At 39.8% G+C, this 22739-nt stretch overlaps 2 protein-coding genes across 5 annotated transcripts in view; both read left to right on the forward strand.

Annotated features, from left to right (window-relative positions):
* Window positions 1-22739, forward strand: part of CHRM3 (cholinergic receptor muscarinic 3) — a 551777-nt gene that overhangs the window by 449191 nt on the left and 79847 nt on the right. The gene's annotated exons all lie outside the window — the stretch shown is intronic.
* LOC119523162 (protein Churchill-like) lies at window positions 13288-13623 on the forward strand. The gene has a single exon (XM_037821947.1). The coding sequence runs from the start codon at window positions 13288-13290 to the stop codon at window positions 13621-13623; it is 336 nt and encodes a 111-aa protein (XP_037677875.1).

Here is a 22739-nt window from a genome sequence, read left to right on the forward strand (position 1 = left end):
AGTTAAGCCTTTTTCAGGAGGTCTATTTCTTTTAAATTTTATTTAAGGTTCATAGTTTATACTAAGGAAACTGTGGATGAGTTTTACAATGATACTCAGCTCTTTGCAGCTGTATCTATGCATTATTTTTCAGTCCATTTCTTAGATCTTTGGGTATCCATGTGTGTGGATTCCATCTAGACTACAAGTTTGACCATGAAACCATGGCTACCAGCTCAGCAACACAGATCCTGAGTTCAACACAAGGAGCGAAGCTTGATTTCATTTCAGTCATGCATGAACTGGCCGACTGCCACCTTCCTGGTGAGGCATTTCTTTCCCCCGGAGTTCCTTGCTGTAATTTTCTATGTCAGTGCATGGAAACCTCACTTCTCGAGGATCCGGTTCTGCTGTTATGTTGAGCAACCAGCAATAAGAAGACTGGGTTTACTAAGCAACAGGAGTGTGGGGCCCACTGGGGCACCCTCAGAACTGATGGTGAAACTTGGGGGAAATCCCTTAGCCGCTTTTTGTTTGCGCCTTCCCCTGCCAAATGGAGAATAATCCTGTACACGTGTATTTGTTCACCAATAAGATGCATGCAGTAGGGCTTCCCAAAAACTATAGAGAATATGTTGTTAAACATTTTCACAGAGAAAAACAAACAAAAAGATATCAATTTGTTAATTTTTACAAAGAATTCAAGTATGTGCCAAACAAAGTGCCAAACCCAATTTGAGCAATTGGCACTAAGAAAAATTCCCCAACCTACTGCATAGGATAACATAAGGAGCTACTTAAAATGAGAGTTAAGTACAAAGAGATTCAAAGGTTCTCTGTATAATTAAGTACAAAGAGTGTTATAGAGGATGGCTTAATTTTGAAAGATTCCATTAGACATAAGTTTGTATAAAGGTCCATGAGAGGCTCACTTATATGGCAACTGATCTCATTTTTCTACCATCACCAAAAAAATGTCTACTGCATCCATATGATTATAAAGAGCAAACCATAAACTCATCATGTAAATGAAAATAATGATATAGCCCCCATCTCTGGAGTGCCTAACTGTGCTAGCACTGTGTCAAGCACACCTACCTGATTTCCAATCCAGCAAGGAGAACGTACAGAGTATTTTATTCTATGGATGAGGCAAAAGGCTCACGGGGTTAGGTCAAGTGCCCAAGGTAGCATAGGTAGGAAATGGCAGGGTCAGGTTCTTTGCTCAAATCTGTCTCCCTCCAAAACCTGCACTGTTTCCATTCCTGCAACATTTCCTGAAGGATCTTCTACATAAAGCTAGTCCCATTAAATTTCCTTTAGAAAAATGAAAAGTGAAGTGGTAAAGGATGCCGTTTGTATCCTCTGCTCAGAGATTCACAATACAGATTAGTATAGTCGTGGTTTTAAGAAGTAAAAGCTACAGTTTAAAGAAAGAGTAAAAAGCTAATTTGAGCACACCAGCCTTTCAAAGACTTGTTTGACCAAAAAACCCTTTTTCCATTAATTAATTTTGGCATATGTTCTTCTTTTTCGTGTGCCTTACCAAGTGCCTTTTCTCCTACTCCTGGTCTTGTCCAAAAGGGAGGGGAACAAGTGGGAAAATCCCAGCAAAGTGAAGTAATGGCAACTCTCAAACCTATAGTTACAGACTGCCCAACCATTGGCTAAGCTCTTTTGTTTTACTCAAACCCAATTTTCACAACAATTCTGTGAAAACTTATTAACTTGCTTCAAAAAAAATTAATGAGGACCTCAGAAGGCCAATTTGGGATGTTTTTGACTATGTAAGTACAAATTTAAATGAGAGATTATAATCATTTTAGGTCTTCATAGACAAGAAATCAAATGATTAATTTCTAAGTGAGAATGAAGTTTAGTGTGGGTTTCCTCTCCTTCCCTCCCTCTCCCCTCTCCCATCCTCTCCCCCTTCTCTCTTTCTTTTTAAATATCATAAAATGCATACACATTATCCAGGTCTTGCTCATGGGAGACAAAGCTTGGTTTTCAAGAAGGGCCCTGTAGATTTTGTTTGATATATTTCCCAGCCAACCGTACCTTTACAGTGTTGGCTGATTTTACTCTTAGTCACACACAGGAGAAATACCAGTGAGTCACATCAAAGCTGCACAGGGCTGGAGATTAATTTAATGTGCATTTCAAGAGGAATCCAGAGCTTCCTTTCCCTCCGGCGCCCCCGCCCCAGGAAGGAATGCACCTGTTTCCCTTTTATCTGTGGTAATTGCCACGTGTACCTGCTGGCGCCTTCAGCATTATGGATGGGAGTGAGACTGCCTTTAACGCTGATTCAGTCATCCAAAGGATGAGGCAAGTTGATGAGAGACGGTGCCAGCTAGAAAGAAATTCCACAGAAAGCGCCACACAATAATCTTATAAATGATACATTGTGTTTCAGCCCAGCAAGTGTTTCTCAGGGTGACTCACAGTCAGCCTCAGAGGTTGGAACATGATTGCGGCCCCTCCTGATTTTTCACGTTACCGTGCACACAGTTCTTTCAGGAGAGAGGTGTTTAAGGAGGATGCACACTCCTGAGTTTATTTCCAATTAAAAGCCAGAAACGTTTGTTTCCATAGCAGCCAATACTTGCTAACTCTCGGGTTGATGAACTACTCTTGGGTTATTCAGGCTATTTGCTTTTCTTTCTCTTTCCTCTCGCAAACTACCCATTAATCTTTTCTTTTTCTTTATACATGTTGGCACTTTATGCATTTTGGCACTTATCAGAAGGTAGAGACAAAGTAAATTTTGCCAACTGAAAAGGATTTATGAATAAAACTTCAAACCGCTGTGCTGATTTATCTGTGCTTTCCTCTGTACTGTCAACAGCAAATCAGAGTTTACCCATTCTCATGATTCACACACTAGGACTTTGAGTTACACATTTAAGCGCTTTTAACTTTGTTTTGTGGGGTTTTTTTACCCTTCCATTTACTTTTAATTAAGTTTCTTTATTTGTAAAGTGAAAGGACTTGTCTAAACCTCTCTAAGGCCCCTTTTGCCTTTTCCTCTGGTTCCGTAAACTTGCATAAATCCATATATTCATTCAAATGGCATTATACTAGCTTTGGAAGCAATTAAAATAAAGGATATAGTGCAACCTTTCCAAATGCTTATATCTTGCAAAAAAAAAAAAAAAAAAAAAAAACTGGTATGAAAAATTGGAGGCGGTGAGTTCAGAGAGCCAACATATGAAAATGCAAGAATATTTACCATAGGGACAGCTCAGCCTACAGGCAATCAAATTAAATATAAAACAAAATTATGTTATTTGAAAATGGAAAGTAATAAAATGGAGGTAAATTGACTTTGGGTGGAGGAGAAAGACACTTTCATCTTGGGAGCTGTATTTAATCTTGGGTCTAATGCTACACCTTGGGTCCAAGTTTTATGTGTCTTTAAATTACAGTTTTAATTGACTCTTCTCCAGATGAATGATGTGCAGTGACAGCACTTCAGCAAAATCAATACAACACTTTTATCTCAGTGACAAATTAGACAGTATCTCTAGGTCATTGCTGCTCATCAACTATCAATATAATTCAGTCTGGTTTATCTTTTTTTTTTTCCTTCTTTTTAAGATTTTTTATTAAGAAAAAAAACAGTCTTCCACTGCAACTTAGTCGTCTCAGACTCGTCCTCCCAGTGTCATGTATTCAGAGGATTCACCCACTAGTTGCTTCTACCCAAATGGTCCTGTAGCTGACAGAGCCCCAGAGCTGCAGAGAAGCATCTAGAATGCAGAGAAGGCGGCACTGCTGCATGATTGATGTCTGCTGCTGCCCTTCTCCTGGAGGCTGATTCAGGCTTAGGGAATGTGTTTGTCTCTCTTCAAAGAGATGGTCTTTCCTAATACAGTCTTGCTTTACTACTCCAGCCAGGCTAGTCCTTTTGTCTTAATCCACATAATCCTGTTTTCCTGAGGAGCTTTATTAATAACTTCTACGCATTCCCTCGCTAATCCCCACAGAGAGTCTACAAGTAAGATCTAGGTTTTAATGACACTGTTTAATGAAAGGCAAACAGAGACACAGGTGAAGTAAGAAAGGATTCAATCTCCAGCCTCCTGATGACACCAAGCCTAGAACTTTGCTCTCTATGTTTGACTGTCCTGGTCCAGGAGGTATAGAGAAAAGTGAGTTTGTTCAAGAAACCACCAGACGGTGTATTCTAGTGGTTAGGCACAGTGGAGTGAGACTGCTTGGGCTGTGTTACCTCAGAAACAATATCCAATGTCTCTGTGCTTCAGTTTCCTTATCTAGAAACCAGGGATAATTTTAGTACCTACCTCACAAGCGTTATATGAGAGTTAGGTGAGCTCATGTATGTCAAAAGCTTTGCACAATACTTAGACATAGCCGGTGCTACACAAGGGTTTTTTGTGACCATTACCCTCTCCTACTGAGGCAGGAATACCCACCCCTTCTGCAGAATTATCTTATCTCTTCTTACTCCTCCGTTCCCAGTTAGAATTTACCAGTCAATTTGATATGATTCACATGACAATTTGAAATTGTTCCACCCCCAGAACTGCCCAAATCTTCAAGGCAGGACAGCCCCACTGAAGCCCCTATTTGCCAGAGGTCCCCCTGTGACCTCGGACCCCCTACAACTTTCAGAGGCTTGTAAAAAACCTTCCTATGGGCTACTGGTGGCTCCGTCTTTGGGATTCCTCATCTTTACTTCTGCCCAGTTCTTCTCAACTGATGCCTGCCCCACCTATGCATAAGCCACGTGCACAACTCCCTTCTCCCTGCCAAAAAACCCCCTTCTTTACGTCTACCTCCTCCCTCCCTCTCTCCCCTCCCCCCATTAAAATGCCAGCATTTGTAGTTGTATGACTTTAGGTAAATTACTTTCTCAGAGCCTGCTTCTGTATCATTTTCTCACAGAGAGGCTTTTGGAATCAAATGAGCTAACACTATGCAAGTTCATTGAATTTAGCACGTCCTAGGTGCACACTAAGTGGCATTCACCGTCCTCCATCCTGTGCTCCTCCCAACCTCTGGCAGCACCTTGGTTTCCAGTCCTAAAATTAAATGCATGTGTCCTAGAGATCTGCCTCAAGTGCAACTTAGAGCACTGCACCCTGCCTTGCTCCTCACAGCTGGAGACCTCTGTGCTCCTGGGAGCACGTCACGTCCTAGCCTTGCCTGTGCCCAAGTCCGTCATCATCTCAGGTCCCTGCCACTCACACACACTGCGAGTGCCTTACTAGAGCCCCTGGTCAAGGCTGGTGGAGTTGTGCTTCCATAGAGACTCCGCCTTATTCAGCTTGCACCCCTGCCCTGTCCTCCCTCCAGCCAGTGTCACCTGAACTAAGTGACGCTGGTGGGCTTGGACCCCACAATTGAAGGTGGGTAATATTTCTAGATATTGTTAATCATTTTAGTGCCTGTCAGACAAAAATAATGAACCAGTGGGCTCACCGTTCCTTGCCCAGTTCACCTGCATCTGTCCTCAGTTTTCCATTATTTCTTATCAGGGTCAAGAATAATAGTTAAAGGCATTGAGCTGCATATATGTTTAAAGAATCAGGGAAAGGTTGAGCAGAAAGTTCAAATAAATTACAAAGCCTGTAGGAAAGATAAGGGAAAAATTTTTTTGTAATGATGAAAGATGGCTGTGGGAAGTTTTTGCTGTGCTGTCACATTCATTGAAGAAACTTATTTGGTAAAAATGTCAATAAAACACCATTACCATGAGCTTAGACATATGTAGAACTGCTACATCAAAACACCATCTTCTTGTGGATGTGTTGTTTGTAATGAGGTTTGAAATATGGAGCGGGCTCAGAGTATCTGCACAGCTTCTTTCCTTCCAGTCACTTGTGGTTTCCATAGAATTAGAGGTTATGAGACTGTGTCTGGGAATCCCTACTCCCCTTCTGCCTGATCATTGCCCTCCTCAAACCTCTGCTCACGGCTTCATTCACTGACCCACTTTCTATACTCAAGCCTGTCTAAGGAGCTGCCCTGACGGCCGCTGCCTGCCCTGGCACTCACTGTGGGGTGAAAACAGCTGAGACAGGACCCTGCACTTAGCACATGGGTTAAACCTCCAGGGTTTTCACCTAACCCATTTCTGTGTCCCTGAGCCCAACCAGGACCAGTAGCCCTAACACAGAGTAAATAGGACAATGCCACAATGGTTCTAATAATAGAACCATTAGCCAAAAATTGTGCCCTTGCTTTTCTGGATTGCAGAAGAAACTGTGTATTTCTTAAACAATTATATTGAAGTTATTCAGAAAATGGCCATTTTAAAATGATGGTATTTTGATTTATATGTTGTTCATTAGGGCTTTGCACAATGGGGGCATTGAGCAAGGTTTCTTTTTTTCAGTACTTATGTAATCATCCTCTTACATGGTCAAAGAGAGGGCACAATGGGAAAGTCAAACCTCCTCATGATTTATGTGGGCTTGTTACCATTTTATTATGTACCTGTTGGTGGTATCACCAGACCACCCAAGAAGAACATCGGAAAGAGCCACATGAGTTAAGGGGCCATCCTGAAACTAGAAAAAAAACGTTCTCTAGTATAATTGTTGTAAAAGTTCAAAGCACCTTATTTACTTTATGGTGTTTTCCAACACCCAGGATAAGGTCTGCCAACATTTTCAGTGATAGTATAGTTATACTCTGTAGTCAGCCATATAAACATTGACCTCTGATCTAAAAGAACAGGGGCATATGGGATCTTCTGCCCCAGTTAACCTATATTAGCATAAGCAGTAGATCTCAGTTGCTTCCTAGAACATAGGGCAAACTGGAGCCCACTTTGGTGTCATTACTGATCTCTAAGTGCCTCTGTAGTCACATCAGCCATCAGAGTACTCACCCCAAGAAAATTCACTGGTGCACATTTTGGCTAAAATACCATATTCTCGTGTTAGCAGAGTGCATGCAATACCCAGTGCTGGGTTGGAAACAGGAAGCAAGTGTCATAAAATGGGATCCTGGATGGGTGCCATGGGACTATCCATGGAGAAGCGACACGGAGAGTGGAGAAAGCAGGCCCAGTCACTGGGATGGAGACTTGCACACTGGCACTCAATTCCTTATGGATTAAAAACTGGTCAAATATGAATCTAATTGATTGGATGCTAAATTTAGGTGAAACAAAATTTTATAATTCCAGAATCAGAAAACAGTTTTCTAAACTGTATTTTGAGCCCTCTGAAGGTAATGGATTAGAGAAGAGGTCTAACTTAAGTGTTTCTGTATGGAAATCTAATTATAGCACCACAACCAACACAAATTATATTTAGCATCCTTTGCCCTCAGATAACCAACAAACTATATGTATAACTTAGTTCTAATACTGTGACTCCTGGAGAGTGTGTGGTACTTTGCGCCTACATTTCTAAAATCGGGATTGAGAGGCAGTGCAAAGAAAACTAAATTGAATACCACCATGTAGAGAGAAGCCTTTCTACTTTCTAGGGTTGGTGCATTTAACCAGAATCTGCCTCAACACATCTGAAGGTAGTTTTACAGTGTTGGTAGTGATTTATGCAGCATAAAATATGAGCATATTGAAGAATAGTATTCTTCAGAAACCAGATCAATATCTCTTCTATAAATTTTACAACTAGAAAAATTACTAACAAAGATTAAAGAATTTAGTTTGAGACCCAGATCTTACTTTTTGATACCAATCCAGGAAGACAACTTTCTGGTTACGTTTAATAATTTATTCTAATCCTAAAAACACAGAGACTGTCCACCCCCACATTTACCCTAACATGCAAAAGAATGTAAGTAATCATTAGAAGTTAAATGTGTGCTATGGACACTAGCACCACTGCTGATAAGTGAAACATAGGAAAGAACTTTTCATGAATTGTGCCTTAGAAGGGCCTAGAGGATTTGCAATTTTTGCATCATTACCTAAGTAATATAGGTACATGAAAGTAACAATGGTAAGGGGAAAATGGACATGTAGTTTCCCCGCAGTTATAAAGTGGGGAAGAAATAGACTTGAACTCTAGTCTTTACAAAAAAAAATAAGTTTTCATCAGAAAGTATTGTTCAACCAGTTTACTTGACAGTTTGAGAGTGAATTATTACAAACCAATGTTAGAAAGTTTGTCACAGATTTATGCCAAGGTGAGATAATTATCCTTGTATAAAACCTAATAATCTCATTGGTACAACATTTTATATATACGTCTCAAAGCACTATGCCTTACATCATCTTACTGATTGTCAAGGAAACTCCATGAAGGAGGCAGATAAAGTAATATCCCTAGGGGAACTGAGGCTTGGAATTGGCAACATAGTCATTTTCAATTAGGAACGTAAAAACCAACAGCGTTTTCGAATAATAGAGCTGGAAGAGGCCTTCAGGCACTGTATGATCATGCTTCATACCTTTAAGCTGGATGATATCCAGTGCTCCCAAGGAAACTGACAGACAAGCTGATTGTAACAGATGCTCCTCACTTTCACCCAGGAGGGCCCACCCAGGAGGGCCTCGGGTTTTACTGCAGTCCCTGCCCTCCTCTCCTACAGCCTCAAGTCAGTACATTTGAAATAATATACTAGAATTGATAATTTAAAATATCCTCAATTTAATAATTTACTAATAAATCAGGGTCCTCTTTAAGAAGCAATTCAGAAAATAGTTATAAATTTTATTATAGGGATAATTTATCTCATATATATGTGATTTATATGAGACTGTGAAATAGGAAGGGCATAAAAAGTGGCCAACTCAAGAAAGCAGAAGCATCTTTTGTGTTTTTTTAAGTACAGTGACAAAATAAGACCAAAATAGTTTTCCAAAAGGAATTGAAGAGAAAATTGGCAAGCAGATAGAAGGTCAAATGATGCTGAGAGAGACAAGTGCAGTCAAGAAAGCTACAACTGTGCAACTATAGGTAACATCAGATCAGACACTGACCTTTCACAAACACCTGAAGGGAACAGCTCCCAGATAATAACTGGGGAAAGTGGCTCGAGAAGTCCCCCCGTTTGCCCGTGCCTGGGACTCCCGAGCATGAGCCACAGCCATCTGCTACCCCGGCCCGGCAGCTGGGCTGTGGACGGTGTCCCTAGCCCCCAGCAGCGAGGCCTCACTTCACCCCAGGCCCTCCTGCCTGGCTCCACGTGCCTTTGTTCTCTAAAACAGGTCCGTTCATTTCAAATCCTGAGTCTACAAAAAAAAAACTGAATTTTATCACCAAAGACCCCATACCCATGACTAGACACTGTAGAGAACAACAGTCAGCAAATGTGTTTATCATCTCCCATGTTAGGAGCAAAAACACAAGGTGGACTTGACGCCTTGAGCTGAGGTGTTTCATTGCGGAAGTGTAGCCTAAACTTCCTTTCCTTGTTTGACATTTAAGACTATCAAATCTCAACATGCAATACTTGTAAAACGCTAATAGAATTTCACTTATTGCTTTTGTATAATCATGAAGTTAGGCAAAAAATAAAAGCTTCTGTTGTTTGTAGATCAAGAGAAGATAATTAGTGAATGTATTGATTCTTTTTTCCTGTAAGAGATACAGGCTGACCTAAGGGGGAAAAAAAACCAATTAACATATCCATTAATTACAATCAGTATCCCTTATAATTATGAGTATCAATGTGAAAATTTTAAATACAAGTGAGCATTTAAAACAAAGTATTAACTAAGAACATGTCTAAGGCTGAGGGAAAGTAACACTAGCTAAGACATTCATCAGCTATAAAAAGTTAAAGCAACTCAAAACAAACTAACACATTTTTGGTGTTAGCAATAGATATGAACAAAATCCTAACCAAAGAATTCCACCGTTTTCCCCTCAGATTCTTCTTAACATGTTTCAGATCCAATATCTTGTTTATTTCTTATAGCTATTGGCAGTCAGGCCCAATTCCTTCAAACAAAAACCCTCAACTTCCCACAACTCCAGATTTCTCCTTTAGGCCCTGTTCATCAGCAAGGCTCATCCCTTGGAGTTTGTTCATTTATTCACGTATTTGACAAATATTTATTGAGGACCTATAGGTGCAAGCCCCGTGCTAGGCACTGGGCTGCAGTTGGGAGAGAAGCAGACATCACTCAGGCCTGCCCTCCCAGGACGTACAGTCCAGTGAATGCCTCTTTCTGAGAAACTCAGAATTTCTTCATTGTCTTGATTACTTTGTGAAAATTTTAAAATCACAGTGTTCAATGTTTTCTATCAATGATTGAGCATTCTCATTTTTCCAAGCCAGTTCTGTATGTTCTAGCCTAGAAAATGACCCATCACTTACTCCACCCACCATATCACTCATGTCCCAACTTTTATGATTGTGCTGTGGACAATACTAACATGCCAAATGCCCTCCCTCTCTCTTCTCTTTCAAATCTTACCTCTTGCCACCTTGAGAAGTGCAGCGCAACAATTCCCTTTTCTGCAAAGTTCCCATCTGGCTTCAGTCTTAATTAGTTCAGGGCTTCCCATGACATTCTTAGCACTTGTGTACAGCTGTAAGTTCTCATTGTGTAGATGTCATTGTCATTGTTCTTTTGAGCTTTTTAAATTACTCAAGCTCATCCCCCAGCCCCATTTAGTTGCAAATAATTGGGGGGCCTTGCCTTTTGCTATCTTATAATCTTAGTTATCTCTTGTGTTCTCTAAACTTTGAAGACATTAAGTAAACAAAAATGTCTGGTAGACATTCTTGAATATGACTGCAAAATGACACTACCCAAAAAAGGGGGGAGCAGGTGGAGAGAGAGAATTTTTTTTCAATATTAAAGTACTTCTGACCTTCTTCCTCTGGTTTCAGTGTTATAGATAGTCACAGTGTGGGTAAACCAAGGTCAGTGTACCCTAAATTTTAAGAAGACTGTAGCAAATAACTAAATAAGCAAAAAATACCTTAATTGACAGAACTGAAAAAATGAAAAGAACCAGATAAAGTCATCAATGTGATAAATACAGAAGCAGGCCATTGTATTAAATAGATTTTTGATAAAAGGTGGAAGAAAGCACAATCATGAATAAAAGAAACCGATGAGAAATATAAGAAATATAGATGAATAATAAGATTGAAGAAAGTGCATCAAGATTTTGAGGAGAAATGCAAGATTTCATTTCTAAAATGGAAGGAAAGACATGAATCAATGGAAATAACAATATATTTCTTTCAAGGCCAACTCTAAACATAAGTTGCAGAGCTGGCCTGTGGTGGAATCACAAGTTTTATTGGCAATATATGTGAAGAGACAAAAAGTAGCATATGGAGAAATACAAAAATATACTCCCTAGAGAAACTGCCTCTTCAGATGTCAAGAAAAACCTGGATGAAGTACAGCAAGAATGGCACGCTGCAAAGCTACAAATTCAAGGCCACCCACAGAATGGAACAGTAAGAATTAGGCAACTTATTACCTAATAAATATGAAATAGTCCCTTTCTTTGAGGCTTAGTAGAAGACTCTAGGGGACATAAATGGGGAATTTGGGATTGCTCTATAATACTTATTGATTCCATCATTAAAACAGGAATTAAAAACGGAAAGAGGAACTGCTTTCCCAGTTGTTATTCCTGGTTTTCTTTTCCCCAGGTGGAACCTGGCATCGTGTCCACTCTTGTGTTACAGGTCTATCTATGCTTTGATCCCATAAAGGCAAACATTGCATCATTATTTTATATAATTGTTACTTAACTCAGTATCTGGCACACTGTAGGTACTCAAAAGGTGATTTTTTAATGAAAAATGGATGACTGAAAGAAAGAGTGGACGAGCTGTCATTTGTGTCTTGTCTCCATTGCTAATTACCTGTGTGGCTTTGCTTAAGATATTTAACTCCCTGTACCTAAGTTTCCTGACTGGTAAATTGAAGGTAATAATAATTCCTACTTCTGAAGTTTTTGGAGGATTAAGCTAATTAGTACAGGTATAGACTTATATACAACCTTATACCTTATATACTGCTTAGAAATAGCAGTCTCAATAAATATTAGCTACTACTCATATTATTTGTGCCAAATGATCTGATAAACCCAATAACTGTTCTGTATTTCTTTATACACAGAGAATAAGAAGTAAAATGCATACATTTAATCCCAGAAAAAAAAAATATCAACATAGTTTCTACCTCAGAGTAAAACCTCAACTGTTTAGGATAATTTTAACATGTTTTAAATCAAAAATCATTATAAGGTACACCATGTAATTCTTTACCTTCTTTTAATAATATATGGGAGGTAATTAAACTTTCTTTTTGCATTTCAGATTCACTATCATGATCATAAAGTATTCATTCCTCACTCATTTGGCACATTTTTTATCAAGCACCTTTCTATCTAGTTCCAGGCATTGTTTTAGGCCTCAAAGGAGACAGTGGTAAATTAAACAAACACAGCCCCTGCTCTCGTGGAGCTTTTATACTTGTGAGAAAAATCAAATACACACTCACATAGACACACAGATACACACAATGTCACCAGGCAATAGTTTCCAAGCCTCAGTTTCCTCAATTATAAAGAAAGAAAAACTACTAGCTCTGAGAGTCTATGGCTCTCCTATGAGAAGCTATAGTATTGGTGTTGGTTTGTTCAAAGGCTTTCCCACTTGGCATAGCCAGCTAGTTTAATTGGCTCTAGGGCTCAATTATTATCTTTTTTTTTTCTGGTCACCAACGAATATTGGAATTTTTAAAGTTTGCTCACACAGTACCATTGAGGTAAAGAATTATGCCATAAATCTTAGGATGTTAAACACCTACTATCCTTTAACAAATTTTACTTTCTATATTTAAAAACATATGTAATGTCAGATAAATTTTAACATATCAATCTTTGGTGTTCTTTTTTACACCAGCCTTACTAAAAACAGCTCAACTTGCATTGTCTACAGGTTGGAAATGGGGCTAGGAATGGTAACACACACACACACACACACACACACACACACAAATGGATAAAGCAGAGTCTCTGGAGCCAAACATCCTGGATTTGAAACCCAGTCTGCCACTTGCTAGCTGTGTGACACTGGACAAATTATTCAACCTCTCTGTGCTCAGCTTCCCCATCTCTAAAGTGGGAATAACAACAGTAACTCCCTGAGAATTGCTGTCAGAGTCAAATGAGTTAGTGTCTGGTGAGCACTAGGAGCATTGCCTGATACAGAAACACTAAAAGGAAGGGTTCCTTTTAATTACTATTCCTTGCCCCTACTGAAATCCTGTACCCAACTCTACTTGTAAAGAATTTGAAAAGTGCTTCGTATTTAGAATATCTGTTTCCCTTGAAAACAAAAATTAATGTTTCAGAGGACGTTCCCTGTTTAGGCGTCGTGATGTGTGGGGACTGTGTGGAGACGGAATATCCCAATCGGGGTAATACCTGCTTGGAGAATGGATCTTTTTTACTGAACTTTACAGGCTGTGCAGTATGCAACAAATGGGACTTTATGCTGGTCACAAACAAATCCTTGAAAGAGGAAGATGGAGAAGAAATAGTTACCTATGATCATTTGTGTAGGAATTGTCATGTAGTAGCCAGGCATGAGTACACATTCAGCATCATGGATGAATTTCAGGAATATACCATGCTGTGTCTGTTATGTGGCAAAGCCAAAGTTACTGTCAGTATTCTCCCTAATGACCCCCAGCAGATGACTCTGTTATTCTAAGCATCCTTCTGCAGTTCTGTTGTAATTATGTCTGGTTGGTTTACAATACCAGCAAGCCTGATGGTTTGTTTTACTTAGTTCCTATTGAAAAGTCTTTGCTTTTTTTTTTGGCTTGAACTTATCTATTCTTTGAAAGAGAAAGTAATTTAGGGAATTGCTACTCGCTAGGGCTGGGATCTTCTGCTGATGTTCCTAGTTCATATTAGTGCAACCAAAATCAAGTGTCTTTATTAGCTGATTTGTGGCAAAAAAAAAAAAAAAAAAAAAAAAAAATCGCTAGAATGAGAAACTAAAGTCTTGATTTCTAATGTCATTTTCTGAGAAAAGGAACCAGGGGCTCCTAGAGAAATGGCTGATTCTAGGAGGGCAGGAATTATGCAAGATGTGCCTGAAACATCTTGTAGTGCCACAAAGTAAGGAAGTGTCAAAACAAAACAAATAACAACAACAATGACAATAACAAAAACCCACAGTGGTAGGAATGTATCACAGGGCTATAGAAGCCAACTGAAACAATTTCCAATGACTAGAGCTGGGACAATTTTAGCAATAGACTAAAGTAGTGTTGGATTATAACCCAAATTATAAAATAAATATCTATGAGTCCATACTGATACAAAAAAAAATGATTGAATGAATAAATAAATGGGGAGAATAGACCAATATCCCATGCAGTAGAATTCCAAATAATTTAGGTAGTACTCCACTCCTAAGGAGGTGGAACATAACTACCCACTCCTTAAGTGTGGGCTGCACACAGTGACTTCCTGCCAAAGAGTACCATATGGAAAGGGGGGAATCAAAAGAGTAACTTCATAGTGGAGAAAAAAAAGCTTCATAGTGGAGAAAAAACTACCTCAGCCAGGAGATCATGGTTAAAAACATCAATGATAAGTCATTTTGATAGCATGTACCCTTGATACGATGTGATGAGAAGGGCACTTTATCTTTGTGGTCTTTCTCCCCAAAACCTAAAATCCCAGTCTCATCATGAGAAAAACATCAGACAAATCCCATTTGAGGGGCATACCGCAAAGTAGCTGACCAGTACTCAAAACTTGGAAGGTCATCAAAAAAAAGGAAAGTCTGGGAAACTGTCACAGCCAAGAAGAGCTTGAGACAGGGTGACTAAATGTAATGTGGGCTCCTGCACCAGAAAAAGGGCATTAAGTAAAAACTAAGGAAATCTGAGTAAAGTATGGATTTTAGTTCATAGAAGTAAATAAATAGAATTATTTCAACTGCTCCAAAGGGATCTTAAAATAGTTGAAAGAGCATTGGTTTGGGGGTCATAAACCCTGGCATTAGTCCTCTGCTATTTGGACTTCAGTGTCCCGATTCTATAAAACTGGGCTTATAAAAATTGATCTACTTCCTCCATAGTCTTTTTAGGGGATCCAAATGAATTAATGAATGTAAAACGCTTTGGAAAGCATGTCAAATTCTGGATTCAAAAAAAAATTAATGTTAAAATGATACCCATACCCTGGAACTGTTTGTGAAATGTGCCTTTTTAGGCACCGTGAACTTGCAAATCAGAAAGGACTTGTTTAAGCCAGTCCCTCTTAGATATTAGCTTTAAGAATTTGGGAAAATTCTTTCTAAGCTTCAATTCCTACAACTGTGAAATAAAGTTTAAACTATGTACTTTCCAAAGTTGTAAGAATTAAAAGATAATATATCCAAAATGCTGAAAAAATATTACATTCTTTACCCTTCGACCTTCCATCCATAGTCCGTATATGTGTAACATAAACAATGTATGTAAAATTTAGCAGGATGGTCCCGAGGTTGAGAAATGAAATATTTCTGTGGTGCATGCTTGGATGAGCCTTACTTTTACAAGAAAGTGAGGCCATATATGGCAACACCACTTGTGGGCAAAAGGGGCAGGTGATGTCCCTGAGCTGTGGGCACTGCCAGGTTCCCACAGGTGATCTCTGCAGGACCACCCCATAGCCTCTCGCTGCCCTGAAACAACCAAAGTTTTTATTTGGTGCTTCCTCAGTCCTAATTCCAGAACGTTTAGTACCAATCGGCTGGGGAGGCAGAAAATGCCCCTATTCATTTCGGTAGGAGATTTTCAAAATTGTCTTTCTTTCTATTGGGGATTTCTTTTTTTAATGTGGGCCTTGTATTTTAAAAGCACATTTAAGAAATGGTAGCACTACACCGTTTTATTATTTACTTTCTCATCACATTTCACTCAGAGAGGCAAAAGGCAGCATTGCGGAAAGGAAAGAACACTGGTCCACGAATCGGGAGATGTGCACCTGACCCCAACACCACCACTAATTAGCTGGAAGCTCTTGGATAAGCCATTTAACCTCTGTGTTTTCTCACCTCTAAATGGAAGATTTTCAATATGATGCTTCTAAGGTCTTCTTTCCAGCTATGATCATTTGATTCCCTGTGATGACTTGAGTTGAACGGTGGCAGTCAGGGGACGTGCCCAGGGCGTGTGTACACCAAGAGAACGAGCACAGCCTGGTGTTCCCTGAGATTCCTTCCATCAAAGCCCTTCGTCCCGGAGTTCCTTATAAATATCTGCTTGACAGGCTTGCGGGAACACATTATCAGACTATTGGAAGGAACAATTTCTTTATGTATATTAATTTTTAAAAATACATTTCCTATTCCTGACCCTATAGAGGAAAGTTTTCTGGCTGTCTTAACAGACATGAGCAGAGAAATGAGAACTCATCCTCCAGATTCTCTAGATACAGAAAGAATATCAAAGAGACTCATCCAACTGTTCAGAGTCCTAAGGAAAGGAGTAGTTTGTGGTTTCAAAGTTTGCTTGACACCTCCCCCCTACGTGGGATCAGACACCCAGGGGAGTGAATCTCCCTGGCAACATGGAATACGACTCCCGGGGAGGAATGTAGACCTGGCATCGTGGGACGGAGAACATCTTCTTGACCAAAAGGGGGATGTGAAAGGAAATGAAATAAGCTTCAGTGGCAGAGAGATTCCAAAAGGAGCCGAGAGGTCACTCTGGTGGGCACTCTTATGTACACTTTAGACAACCCTTTTTAGGTTCTAAAGAATTGGGGTAGCTGGTGGTGGATACCTGAAACTATCAAACTACAACCCAGAACCCATGAATCTCGAAGACAGTTGTATAAAAATGTAGCTTATGAGGGGTGACAATGGGATTGGGAAAGCCATAAGGACCACACTCCACTTTGTCTAGTTTATGGATGGATGAGTAGAAAAATAGGGGAAGGAAACAAACAGACAAAGGTACCCAGTGTTCTTTTTTACTTCAATTGCTCTTTTTCACTCTAATTATTATTCTTGTTATTTTTGTGTGTGTGCTAATGAAGGTGTCAGGGATTGATTTGGGTGATGAATGTACCACTATGTAATGGTACTGTAAACAATCGAAAGTACGATTTGTTTTGTATGACTGCGTGGTATGTGAATATATCTCAATAAAATGAAGATTAAAAAAAAAAAAAAGTTTGCTTGACAAATACCCATGCTCAGAAAATTAACCCAGAAGTTCAGCAGCAAACGTGAGGTCTCTTCTGACCCAGAGATAGCTGACATGTGGGAGCAAGAGGCTCTTTGCCAGCAGCATTCTGGGAACATAATTCCCTAAGTGCCACGGTTGATGAAATCAGGTGTCAAATAGATTAAAGGCAATATTTCAGGATTTTATCAGGAATTGAGCAGTAAGACTTTTAAAGCAGTTAAACATTTCTTTATCCCTCTGGAAGCATCATGTTCAGAAGGCGAATAGAAATTGGTGTTCTTTATGTGGTATGCTTTCTCTATTTATTCACTGAAAGACCATTAAATTTTTGTCTCAGCTGTAATGCTCATTTTTTTGTTCATGACCTTTATGGAAAATGAGGAAAAGAATTAATTCTACCTGCTTGTGGTCAAAGACAGAATCTATCACGTAGTGTTTTGTGGTAAAAATCACCTGAGAGAAAACTGTGAGTGGACTTGCATGTTCTCTCCTCCATAACATCAACCTCCGCACTTCTGGAGGAAGCAGTGCTTCTCTACGGGTTAGTTGCCAACTAATTACCTTTTGTCATTCTCTTGTTCATCATTTATAATTTTGTCAAACTGAGAAAAAAACCGCAGCATCTTTTGAAAAGCAGACAATCATTAGAGTATTTTGCTGACCATGAGGATATCTAGATTTTCCTGCATACTTGTTCAACTTTGATTTGCTTTTTCCTCCACAAAATCCAATAGTGTTTCTTGTCTTCACTCTTAGAAAAGCAGGCACTCTCCACAGTATCCATTCCTTCCTGGAATGTTCACCTTCGTCTTCTCTCACAATGGGGGAGTTTGGCCCTCAGTCCATTCATTGTTCTGGCACAATTTCGTAACTACAAAACTGCATGCTCTCAGCCCTCACGGGGGTTTTGGTGAAGTTACTCGTATATTCACTTGATTTTATTTCCACCTCCCTGCTTGTAGAACTGGGCCAGGGCTGGGCCGGAGGCTAAAATGGCTGGGTCACTCCCCTTAGAACTGCAGCTTATTCCCTGCTTGGAACTTATTTTACTCCTCTTTAGGGATGAGTTCTAGCTCAGCGGACTTGATTACTCATGCAAAGAGAGCCCAGCCTTGTCCAATTACTAAGATGAATGCAGCCAAGGTCCAAGATGGGGGCTCCTACAACACAGAGCTTGACGACCTCCAAGATTAAGAGCTAGCCCACCTGAAAGAAAGCGCTAGGAAAGATGAGCAGTTTCCAGGTTGTGAGTTCTCAGATCCTGTTTTGCTATGGTCTTCACACTATATCCCAGTGGAGGTCAAGGCAGAACACCTCAAAGGAGGCTAATAGTGCTAGACTGAGTGTGTCATGGCATTCTGCCTCTATCTCAGACTTCACTGTTACCAGCAGTGGAATTCTGGCTGAGAAGATTTTTGTATTTAAATCTCCAAGGAGGCGATAGCCTTCTACATGTGTGTTGTGCATGACTAGATGTAAAAGGTGTGCCAATGGAGTCAGTCTGCTCCTGCTAGTGGTTACTTTTGGTGTACAACTGCCTCCTTACCAAGGCCTTCTGCTGCTTCTGTAGTTCAGTTCCCTCAGAAAGTGTCCAAATCAAAGCTACCTTTATACCAATTTCCTCTGTGTCCCGAATAGTGAGATTATTGGGTACACCCACTTGCTCCCACACTTCCTTCCTGTTCAATTTAAATAAGCATTGAGCTGTTTTTCTTTTTGACTAAGAGTCAGTCTATACAACAGCAGCAGGAAGATTCCTTTCTATCTATATGCAAATAAGCTGAATTCTCTCCAATCCCCAGGACAAGACCCTTTTAACCAAATAACTTATACTTCTGTTTCTACATGTACAAAACTAGTGGTTTGGGGATAAATAGCCTGAGTTCCCTTCCTGCTGCATAATTCCACAGCACATTCATTGGGAGGACAAGATTTGCACACATTCAACAATTAGAGAATAAACAAAGTGGCGCATGTTTAAATGCCCAATAAATACCTAAACACACTACCATGATACTCAAGTTTCTTCTCAACTTGATAACAACTTATTTCTGCTTCACATGCACCATAAACCTTAAACAACCAGAACACAAACCCCGCTAATCAATCCCCAAAGCATCCTGCACTTGTGTGCTGTTGGCAACCAAGTTCCTATAGTCCCCACTAACCTGAATGCCACTTGCCCTTCTACCCTTGGTGACACCCGCTCAGTTTTCAAAGCCTGCTTAAACATCACCTTGTCTTCCCCAGGACTCTACTTCTCACTCTCACCAGAAAGAGTAGCTCTGTCTTCTGTGTAGCTGATGACTCTTGCTTAGACCTATGATATGGGTACTTGAAAATGTGGTGTCACAGCTTACTGTATACGTGGCTGCCTCCACCAGCTACACTGGGCTCTTCAGGTTTCACATACCTTTCTGCCACCCTGATGCAGCACCATACCTGACACAGAGCAAGTCCTCGATGGCACTTACTGGGTAAAGCTTAATGAATAAGTTCTGTTAGAGAAAGGTTTTTAAGAATAAATATATTCAGGCTACAGTTTAATATATACACCCAGCTGTATGTCTAAAGACCATACTATAGGAAAAGCAAATGAAAATAAAGGCAAGCTTTGTTCCTGGCCAATTAGTTCATTTTCATTATTTGGAGATATTAGAGGGCAACTTTGCTGAAGATTCAGGTGATGGGTCCAGGGGTCAGGAAAGAGTGCTGCACTACCTTAAATTGCCATTTTGATTTAAACATGTTTCCCCTTTAGCAATGTTTTGTCTAGTAGTGATAAAACATAAATCACATGGAGCTCTCACCTGCCCACATGAGACTCAAGCAGATCTTCAGCCTTTTCAGATTCTCAGTGCCAGCACCTTCCCGTACCTTGTGTTTGAAGATGAACAGAGCTGACTCTGCCTTTCTTCCTTTTTTCCTTTCCTTATTCTTTTCTTCAATGAAGACATTAAAGACTGAATTTTTTGTAGATTTCTGTAGTACTTCAGCAGGCAACTGTCCAGTGCTCACTGTGTTATCTACTCCACACAAAGTACAGAGGGGAAATCAAAGACTGTTCAGGCACTGTTGTTCGAGAAATGATTCCTTTTACTTGAGAAAAAAAATATATTTGTTTAACAACACGTCTTGACTTTCTCCTATGTGCAGAGAAGGCATTATAAAAGAAAGCCATGAATAAAGCATGGTTCTCACACTCCAAGTCCTTCCAGTTTCAAACAGTAGTTTTCAAATTTCATGTCATGAAATCAACTTAGTAGATCAGGAACAGCTATTTTTATTTATTTAGAGCAGAATGGATTAGAAAACATCAGAGTGCATCACATGAGGTAAGAGTATTATCTCATGAAATTTGTTCTCAGTTGGGTATGTCTGTGTGTGCGTTGGGTCACAATGTAAGTGTACTTCTTACCATAGGCACAGTCTAAAATAAAATTAGAAGCCCACTGATTCAGAATGATCAATGAGCATGTACACAAATTACTGCAGTTCAGATTTTAAGAAATTGAAGGTGAGAAGGGCAGTGGGAGTAGGGAGGGCTCAATGTCAAATGAAAAGTTCAAGGATCCAGGTTGCCAAAATTGCATCATGTTTGTGCCACTTTGAAATTCCCTTCCCAGGACCAGTGCACTCTGTCTTGAAGCGTTACCTCTAAGCATCCTATCGTGGAATACTGGCCTTGGTTGAAGTGATGCTTTGAATTTACTGTTCCAACTGTTAGTGCTAATAAGAGGTAGGAGGGCACTGATGAAAGATTTCACCTGTGTGTTCTGGCATATAATTAATATGTATTGCCGTTTTTATAATTAAAGCAATAATATATTTATCATATTACATTGCATCATGTAAAAAAGAAGCTATAACCCCATTTCTCAGAGATAATCACCTTTAGTGTTTTTCTTGAGGTAGTTTTCTGGGCATACATATACTATACATTAATATGCAAACCACTTTCTTGGATCTCTATGTGTTTCTGAGAAAAGTTCATTTATTCAGGCTTCTTAAAGGACTAACCATGGCCCTGTTCTGTCTTTTACAACAGTCAAAAGAAAACCTCCAAGATTTTAAAGATAATAACCTTTAGTGTTCCATTTTCAAATTAAATGTGACAAATATTAATTAACCTCTGAAGTGTTAAGCACCAGGAGTACAGAGCAATATAAGACATGTACCTTGCCTTTAAAGGGTTCATAATCTAGTAGGGGGAAGAGAAAGGCAAATCACCAAAGTAAAACACAATGAGGTAAGTGCAAAAAAAAGAAGGATGAACCAGATGCAGAGGAAAAAGTGGCCCAAATTCTCTGAGCGGGAATCAGGGGAGCTTCCCAGAGAGAGTTCGGTGGAGACAGGTTGCCAGGCAGACAGGGAGACCTACCTGATAAAAAGACCATTCGAGAGCCATTTCCAATCCTAGGAGCAGTGTGTGAAACCAGCTAAGAAGAGCAAACTGCAAGGAGGGGATATACCAGACCCTTGATTTCGCCTTTGGATTCATAGATCCCTGCTTATGTCCCTGAAAACCAATTTATCTTCTCTGAGAAAAGTCCATCTACTCGCCCAGTAAATAATAACCAGGCACAGCCCATAAAGTCAATGCAAAATGGCATGTGCTTGAGAAGAAATAGATTTGGATGGATTGTATGGTGTGAATAAAACTGCTTTGAAAAAAAATGACATGTGCACACATACACAATAATATATTCAGTGAGGAAAGAATGTAATCAGGCAGGGTTATTTCGAGAAAGGCTTCTTTGGAGGTGATAGAGATAAATTAGTAGCAAGAAGGAGGTGAATGCCTTGTGTGCACAGGCAGGAATGGGTATTGTGTGGCCTCTTGTTTCAACAAGGGGTGGAGGGAGGGTTGCTTCATACTGATGAAGCTCCTCTGACCTGTTCCCCAGCCAGCATATCCACAAAGGAGCAGTAAGGACCCTTACAACATAAGGACATGCGATTTTTTTAAGTCATGTTTCTTCTCAAAATCAAAGTATTATCCTCAGACCGCAGAAGGGTGTAGCTATAGAGGAGGTGTATTTTTCTACATTCTGTCATGTAACCAACCATAGGAGCCTGGCACAGTCTTTGCTGAGTGAAGGCAAGTGCACCATTGCCAATAAGACATATCAAATCTTTCTCTTTTTTTAAAACAAGCAGACTATAAATACATTTCAATTGATAAAAATGTAAGAAATCCTTGATTATGTTATTTCTATTCCAGTATTTTTCTTGGACTGGGTGGCTGCAATAAGAGCCAATTCTGTCCTTATCCTGCTCACGAGAAGGGAAGGATCCCAGTTCATTCCTACCATTCTTATACACAAACCGGGAGCTCCTTTTCACCTCAGAGCAGATCCACATAGGCCATGCATGATTCTTAGAACCCTATCAACTTGTGCAGGAAGCAGTAGCAAAAAGAAAGTTTTTTGAAGTATAAAATGGAAGCTAGGGATGGGGCTGGGAGGAGATTGGGGTTGGGAATCATTTGACCACACAATCAAAATCATTTCCTGCTGTCAAAATGCGTGATAAATAGGGTTGTAAGAGAAGAAACTGAATGTTTTTGCCTTGTGCTTCATGGATCATCCACTGAAATGCTAGCTAATCCATGAGCTGAGAATCTGTCATTCTT

The sequence above is a fragment of the Choloepus didactylus genome, chromosome 2, assembly GCF_015220235.1.
Source record: "Choloepus didactylus isolate mChoDid1 chromosome 2, mChoDid1.pri, whole genome shotgun sequence".
Classification (NCBI taxonomy): domain Eukaryota; kingdom Metazoa; phylum Chordata; class Mammalia; order Pilosa; family Megalonychidae; genus Choloepus; species Choloepus didactylus.